The 8,856-nt window shown below is 31.6% G+C and overlaps 1 protein-coding gene across 1 annotated transcript; it reads right to left on the minus strand.

Moving 5' to 3' along the window:
• Window positions 1-4,648: 4,648 nt before the first annotated feature.
• LOC137254188 (uncharacterized) lies at window positions 4,649-7,063 on the minus strand. Its single transcript, XM_067791916.1, has 4 exons — window positions 5,379-7,063; window positions 5,068-5,280; window positions 4,854-5,010; window positions 4,649-4,791 (listed from the first exon to the last, which is right to left on the minus strand). The coding sequence occupies exons 1-4, from the start codon at window positions 5,448-5,450 to the stop codon at window positions 4,649-4,651; spliced, it is 585 nt and encodes a 194-aa protein (XP_067648017.1). The 5' UTR covers window positions 5,451-7,063.
• Window positions 7,064-8,856: the final 1,793 nt, after the last annotated feature.

Genomic DNA, 8,856 nt, shown 5'->3' on the forward strand with positions numbered 1-8,856 from the left:
GCAGCGGTTATATTCATAGTCATTTTTGCATGGGCGGATTAGGTTTTGTGACCAAATTTTCCGTTTCGTTCCTATTAATGTGATAGTGCATTCCGCTCCCACCTATAGGATGTGAGCATAGTACTGTGCTGCTCACACACGTCACAATGCTCGTCAAATGGCGGTCATTTTTCCGTCATTTCACTCTACATTTTCGAGTCATTTGACAATCAATTTTACTGCCATATAACGTGAATTTTACCTGCAGATTTACTCTACCTGGAGCAGCCACCCAGAAAAAATGTGCCCGTAAATTGACTAGGAAAATGACTAACAGCTGTGTCGATGGAACACGTAAATCGCTAAGTAGCATTTGTACAGGGCAGCAGTAACATTTGTGACCAGTCCATTCCGTCGTACCTATTTATGTGATTGTCCATACTGCTCACACATATACGGTTTTAGGTTATCGAAAAGTAAACAAACTATAGTGCTGTACTGTTCTTACATTCACGTTCTGGCAATCATTTTTTGAGTTATATACCTGTAACTTTACGAGTATTTTTACGTTAATATGACCGTCTTTTGACTAGTGTTATTTTTTTACTTGGATTATACTGCTATATAAATAAAATATTTGTTTAATTCAAATCTATTAACATTTCTTTTATTAAACATTTTTACAATATATTACATTATTTATAATAGTTGTAAATTATTAACTAATAAGTCTTAAGGAATAGTTTTTCAGTCTTGTTGGTGACCCATAAATACAAATTTTATTGTATGCGATTGTATGCATACAAAGTTAAGGGAAACTTAAATAAATTAATTAATGATATAGAAAACAAAAGAAAAGAACTAACAGAACTATTTGTTGCAGTAAACCATCAAATCGTGAGTAGGCAATTCACAATTTGGGTAAGTTGACTTGTAATTCGCCAATTTTAATGCTATAACTTTTTTATTTTAGTTCAGAAAGCTGCAATTGAGGTTCGAAAGTTACAATTGAAGTTCAAAAATTTCAATTCAAGTTCAGAAAATTAAATTCAAGCTCAGAATTTCAATTTGTAGTTCATAAAATTAAAATTGAAGTTCAGAATTTCTGTTTGTAGTTCAGAAAATTATAATTGAACTTAAATTGTTATTTTCTGAACTTCAGTTGTAATTTGCTGAACTGCAGTTGAAATTCCTGAGCTTCAATTACAATTTACTGAACTTCTATTGAAAATTGTGAACTTCAATTGTAATTATTTGAACTTCAATTGAAATTTCCGAGCTTTCAGAACTTCAATTGCAACTTTCAAATTTTTTTTACATAAAATGAACAATTCAAGGTTCGAATCGAGCTCAAGGCCAGAACAATAATTTTTTTCAAATGATAATTATTGTTATTTTTTTTAATTTTTCTAAATTTGAAAAATTGAATTTTGTTTTTGGAATAGTAAGTAGAAAATTTTTCAGACAACCTGCCATAGCTGCGCAGATAGATCCATTTCGAAGGGTGCTAAGCCTTCATCATCAGTACGCTTTAGGCATGCTGCGCTAACCATTTAGCTATACAGCGGTGGTTTGTTTGACTGGCAAATTTGCTACTTCTATTCCTTTTTACCAACTATATTTATTCAGTGTTGCGCCATCTGGTGCAAAGCACTGATAATGCTGGATTTTTGTTTATTGTCAATTACTTTGTTTGACATTCCCAAGTGCTCATGGTTTATTAACAATTGTTTTTGTTTTTATCGGCCTATTGATAAATCATTCAAGGTTCGAATCGAGCTCAAGGCCAGAACAATAATTTTTTTCAAATGATAATTATTGTTATTTTTTTTAATTTTTCTAAATTTGAAAAATTGAATTTTGTTTTTGGAATAGTAAGTAGAAAATTTTTCAGACAACCTGCCATAGCTGCGCAGATAGATCCATTTCGAAGGGTGCTAAGCCTTCATCATCAGTACGCTTTAGGCATGCTGCGCTAACCATTTAGCTATACAGCGGTGGTTTGTTTGACTGGAAAATTTGCTACTTCTATTCCTTTTTACCAACTATATTTATTCAGTGTTGCGCCATCTGGTGCAAAGCACTGATAATGCTGGATTTTTGTTTATTGTCAATTACTTTGTTTGACATTCCCAAGTGCTCATGGTTTATTAACAATTGTTTTTGTTTTTATCGGCCTATTGATAAATCATTCAAGGTTCGAATCGAGCTCAAGGCCAGAACAATAATTTTTTTCAAATGATAATTATTGTTATTTTTTTTAATTTTTCTAAATTTGAAAAATTGAATTTTGTTTTTGGAATAGTAAGTAGAAAATTTTTCAGACAACCTGCCATAGCTGCGCAGATAGATCCATTTCGAAGGGTGCTAAGCCTTCATCATCAGTACGCTTTAGGCATGCTGCGCTAACCATTTAGCTATACAGCGGTGGTTTGTTTGACTGGCAAATTTGCTACTTCTATTCCTTTTTACCAACTATATTTATTCAGTGTTGCGCCATCTGGTGCAAAGCACTGATAATGCTGGATTTTTGTTTATTGTCAATTACTTTGTTTGACATTCCCAAGTGCTCATGGTTTATTAACAATTGTTTTTGTTTTTATCGGCCTATTGATAAATCATTCAAGGTTCGAATCGAGCTCAAGGCCAGAACAATAATTTTTTTCAAATGATAATTATTGTTATTTTTTTTAATTTTTCTAAATTTGAAAAATTGAATTTTGTTTTTGGAATAGTAAGTAGAAAATTTTTCAGACAACCTGCCATAGCTGCGCAGATAGATCCATTTCGAAGGGTGCTAAGCCTTCATCATCAGTACGCTTTAGGCATGCTGCGCTAACCATTTAGCTATACAGCGGTGGTTTGTTTGACTGGCAAATTTGCTACTTCTATTCCTTTTTACCAACTATATTTATTCAGTGTTGCGCCATCTGGTGCAAAGCACTGATAATGCTGGATTTTTGTTTATTGTCAATTACTTTGTTTGACATTCCCAAGTGCTCATGGTTTATTAACAATTGTTTTTGTTTTTATCGGCCTATTGATAAATCATTCAAGGTTCGAATCGAGCTCAAGGCCAGAACAATAATTTTTTTCAAATGATAATTATTGTTATTTTTTTTAATTTTTCTAAATTTGAAAAATTGAATTTTGTTTTTGGAATAGTAAGTAGAAAATTTTTCAGACAACCTGCCATAGCTGCGCAGATAGATCCATTTCGAAGGGTGCTAAGCCTTCATCATCAGTACGCTTTAGGCATGCTGCGCTAACCATTTAGCTATACAGCGGTGGTTTGTTTGACTGGCAAATTTGCTACTTCTATTCCTTTTTACCAACTATATTTATTCAGTGTTGCGCCATCTGGTGCAAAGCACTGATAATGCTGGATTTTTGTTTATTGTCAATTACTTTGTTTGACATTCCCAAGTGCTCATGGTTTATTAACAATTGTTTTTGTTTTTATCGGCCTATTGATAAATCATTCAAGGTTCGAATCGAGCTCAAGGCCAGAACAATAATTTAAACAAAAACAATTGTTAAAATGAACAATTTAACATTTTTTTGACAGTTAAATTGGTGAATTGCCTACCAGTGGTTTGAAACCCCTTACATTCGTATTGGCGCTTCTCTATATCATTAATATAACAATATCTTTTTAATAATTCAATTAATACACAAATATAAATTTTTTCCCTTTACATTTTAGAACTGTGTACAAAAATATGTAATTTTACATATCACAACCTAAACCAAAAAGTATTTCAACTCATAATCAGAGAAGATTTGTGTTGAATGTTGATTTATACCACGAAAATAACAAAATTGGTAACAAAACCAGGCTAAACGATAACGTTAACTACCAAAAAAAAAGTTATTTCACGATGCTTTCATGGATCGATTTACACTTAAATACCGATCTGAAATTTTTTTAAGTTTTCATATTTTTTAGTTTAAAATGCGATATATGCATTCTGTGGCATAATTTTAGATTGAATGTACTTCAATAGTAATTTTTTGTTTTGAATTATGTGATTACAATATTTATAAGGACTATTTAGTTGATGGTATTGGTACTGTCAGTTAAATTCATCAGCAATTATTTATATTCAAAATATTTTTTTGTTATACATCTATTTTATAAATTTTGGTTAAAAATTATTGACAAATTCGTTGCAATTAGATTGCTTTAAAAATCTTTGCAAACTTTGTGCGATTGTTGAATATTCAGGCAGGTTCTGAAATTCGAGTATTATTTTAATTAGAGCATAAAAAGCTTAGTAACGTAGGAAAAAACTTAGAATTATTTCAGTTAAGTTCATCACAAATATTTATATTCAAAATACTTTTTTCTTATACATCTAGTTTATAAATTTTTGGTTAAAAATTATTGACAAATTCGTTGCAATTAAATTGCTTTAAAATTCTTTGCAAACTTTGTGCGATTGTTGAATATTATTTTAATTAGAGCATAAAAAGCTTAGTAACGTAGGAAAAAACTTTGAATTATTTCAGGTAAGTTCATCACAAATATTTATAGTCAAAATACTTTTTTGTTATACATTGCATTTAAATTGCTTTAAAAATCTTTGCAAACTTTACGAGATTGTTGAATATTATTTTAATAAGAGCATAAAAAGCTTAGAATAGGAACGTAGGAAAAAAAGAATTATTAGGTTCTTCTATAATTTTTAATCAAGATTATTTCAGTGTGTCTTGTTCTGTGTCTTGTTTGTTTATGCCGGTTGTGGCTCAGCGTTAAACACCGTCTCATGCTGTCTTCGAAGTTGATCCTGCCTTGCAGTTTGAAAACGTCTAAATTAATAGGAATGGACAATGTTAGTAATAACATTTTAAAGCAATTTAAATTACACTACCAAAAAGTACGCTGTTCACGAGTTTCAGTTTAGATAAAGATCGTTTGCCCTGTACTCCGTCCCAGTTAAAATTGAAAAGAACGTTGTCAGAGAAAAGTTTTCTCATTACTCCAATAATGTCTGATAATGCACCTTTCAGCATAAAGATATATGATTTCTAAATGAAAACCACCAATTTGAGTTATGAAACACAATTTAAAATATTCAAAAATACCATTGATTCTTGATAATCATCTGAGTCCAACTTTTTCTCAATGTCATAAACTGAATCCAGCGATGTTAGTGGCATAACGATAGAGAGCTCGGTGTGAGTATCATTTTCCGTTTCTCCGCTGATACGGCATACTATTTTGTGCGTTTTCTTAATCAGAACTTTTGAGTCACGCATGACCTTAGAGATAGCCATGACTTCTGCCAATTCTGGAAGCTGAAATGATAGCATAAATAATAATTAAAGAGAATCAAGGTATTGCGGCTACAATTGCTAGGGTTTCACAAATAACAGTTCAATATTTCACTACGCACCTTTTCTTCAATCTTAGTCAATCTAAATTCCAGGTCGATATGCTTCTGTAATATTGTTTGTAGTATTGCCATTATGTTTTCGTTTGTTGTAGGGAATGTTCCTTCGTTGGTTAAGGAAGTAGCCGCATTATTCAAAACGGTACTCGTTGTATTTAAGGAAGAGTGAAAGGACGCGCTGTGTTGTGCTACATCGATGAAATCGGCGTTTGCTGAATCGGAATTGGAGGGAAGTAAATCAATCAATTTGTTGTGTGTTTGGTTGGTACTAGAGCTGGACGAATTATTGAAATTGTTGTTTATAGCTTTTGAGCTAGATGGAAACGGTTCGCTGTGTAGTGCTACATCGACCAAATGCGCATTTGTTGCATTGAAGCCCTTTGACAAGTAAAACTTTCGGAATTTTGGTGTATATGGTTCGCTGGTTTGGCGCTAGACGGATGACGGAGATTGGCGTTCTTTGCATATAATTTAGATGGAAACGGTTCGCTGTGTTGTGCTACATCCACGACATGGGAGTTTGTTGCAATATAATTCGAAGCAAATTCATCGACCAAATTGGCATTTACTTTGCCCTTCACCAGCTTTACCTTTTTAATTCTTAGTTGGTTGGCTGTAGAGCCAGACGAACTATGCAAATTGGCGTTATTTGCATACAATTGAGATGGAAACGGTTCGCTGTGTTGTGCTACATCCACGAAATAGGGGTCCGTTGCATTGGGAGCGGAGGGAAGTACATCTACCATACCCTTGAATGTTTGGTTGGTAGTAGAGCTGGAAATATTTAAAAAGGCGTTGCTTTTCCTATTCGAAGTAGAGGTATACATATCTATGTCTTCTTCAAATATGTCCTGGCTCGCCATTCTTTCTGATCATATGTTCTCCATGAAAAAAAAGAAATACAATTACGAGTAGCATTTTTAGTAATTTGTTTGAAAATATATGAGGAGGTCCTCACTGTAGGGTTATTATTTTTATTTAACTTTGTGTTTAAGTTACTTTGAACTTTGTAATTTTTGAATTTTTACATCAAGAAGATATTATGTATGTGACTATTCATATTAATAAAAAATAATAAAGCATACTACACTCGCCAAAACGTAACATTTCATTCATATGTGAATTCGAGTAAATTGATAAAGTTAATTTTACCATTGATGCCTTAGGAAAGCTTCTTACGAATATAATATATATATATATTTTCCAAAATAAACATTTTGGAAATGTTCCGTTTTGGTGTGGACCTCCGCATGTCATCAAATTGGAGCAAGCGATAATATAAGAATATTAGTTAGAAAATTTGTGAAAAAGGTTATGAAGTAAGGGTATGAGAAGATATTTATTTTCAAAAGGAATACAAAAATACTTATGTTCAATATCTTCCCAGGAAATTTCAAGTCTCATTTCATCCAACCTACTTCCAACCAATATACCAAGGGCTGAAAGTGACTCAAGTGGTGCTTCGTAATAATTATCGACTTTAAGAAATGCGTTCGCTACTACCACTCACTTTTTTCTTTTCTTTGTGTTAGCAAATTCACTTCAAATTTTCAACTCATTCTAATTCTTCTAACACCTTTTCATAAGCAGTTAATGCTGCAAATGCTAGTTTGTTGTCTATATTTTCATTTGATCACATAAATATTGTTTTTTGATTATAGATTTTTTTGCAAGAAAGAAATTCCTTAGCAAACTTACCTGCAAAGCATTAGAAGTCTCAGCAGAAGCATAAATTAATTTTGTCTCCACTTTCTGCGTAGCCGACAATTTCTTAAATTCTTCATCTGAACGACGAGCTACTTGTTTGAAATTATATGCTGCCTGCAAATTATCTGTACAATTTACTTGTTTGAAATTATATGCTGCTTGCAAATTATCTGTACAATTTATGCATACAATTTTTGGAAGATTATCAATTGATGTTGCGTGCAACTATGGTAAACGGAATGGCTGATTCGCAGAAAATTTTTGTGACGTATTTGAGGGTACATAGCATGTAAGAAAAGGCAAGCATATATGTATCGGGCATTTCAATTAGGCTATCTCATTCTGCCATACTAACAATTGTGGAACAATGTGGGATATTTTGTTGTTGGTCGCCATCTTTGGTCACTAGATTTTTGCTGGGCATATGAATAAAATATGAACCAAAAAAACTGAATTTTCAATATTTATTATTTTCAATATTATTATATATGTACATGAAATTGGAAGTTATATTAATCCAGTTCATATAAAACAGAAGAACTTTAATAATAAATAAACTCGCTTAATTGGTTTTTGTTTTCCAATTGAAATCTCTTCTAAGCGAGCAAAAAAATAATATTAGGCTTTAGAAAAAACTCCAATTATTTGAATGATCTACAACTTAAAGCTTAGTATAAATTCAGATCAAAAATATTCAAAGGTGTCGTGGAATCCTATTGCTCTCGTAATTGAAGAGCTTAAAAATGTACGACTATTAATTGAGTCAGACTTATTATTGTTCTAAATCTAATAATTCAAGCAATAATTCTGCAACCCTTAGCAGGAGTATTGATTGGTTTCAAATCTAATTCCGACAGCAATCGTATCACTACATCCCTTATTATATGCACATGAAATTGTAACTTAAATTAATACAGTTCATATAAAGAAAAGTAAGTATTTTAATAACAAATAAACTCGCTTAATTGGTTTTCGTTTTCCAATTGAAATCTTTTCCAAGCGAACAGAAAATAATTTTAAGCTTTAGAAAAAACTGCAATTATTTGAATCAATTTAAATCTACAACTTAAAGCTAATTAGAAATTCAGATTAGATTTACTCTTATTTTTCAGATCAAGAATATTCAAAGGTGTCGTGGAATCCGATTGCTGTCGTAATTGATGAACTTAAAAATGTGCGACTAGTAATTGAGTCAGACTTATTATTGTTCTAAATCTAATCATTCAAGCAATAATTCTGCAACCCATAGCAGGAGTATTGATTGGTTTCAAATCTAATTCCGACAGCAATCGTATCACATCCCTTATTATATATGTACGTGATATTGCAACTTAAATTAATACAATTGATATAAAGAAAAGTAAGTACTTTAATAATAACATAAACTCTCTTAATTGGTTTTTGTTTTCCAATTGAAATCTTTTCTAAGCGAGCAGAAAATAATTTTAAGCTTTAGAAAAAACTCCAATTATTTGAATAATCTACAACTTAAAGCTTAGTAGAAATTCAGATTAGGTTTACTCTTTTTTCAGATCAATAATATTCAAAGGTGTCGTGGAATCCGATTGCTGTCATAATTGATGAACTTAAAAATGTACGACTTGTAATTAAGTCAGACTTATTATTGTTCTAAATCTAATTATTCAAACAATAATTCTACAACCCATAGCAGGAGTATTGATTTGTTTCAAATCTAATCCCGACAGCAATCGTATCACATCCATCATTATATATGTACGTGAGATTGCAACTTAAATTAATACTGTTGATATAA

This window comes from Eurosta solidaginis, chromosome 5, assembly GCF_040869045.1.
Source record: "Eurosta solidaginis isolate ZX-2024a chromosome 5, ASM4086904v1, whole genome shotgun sequence".
NCBI classification, from domain to species: domain Eukaryota; kingdom Metazoa; phylum Arthropoda; class Insecta; order Diptera; family Tephritidae; genus Eurosta; species Eurosta solidaginis.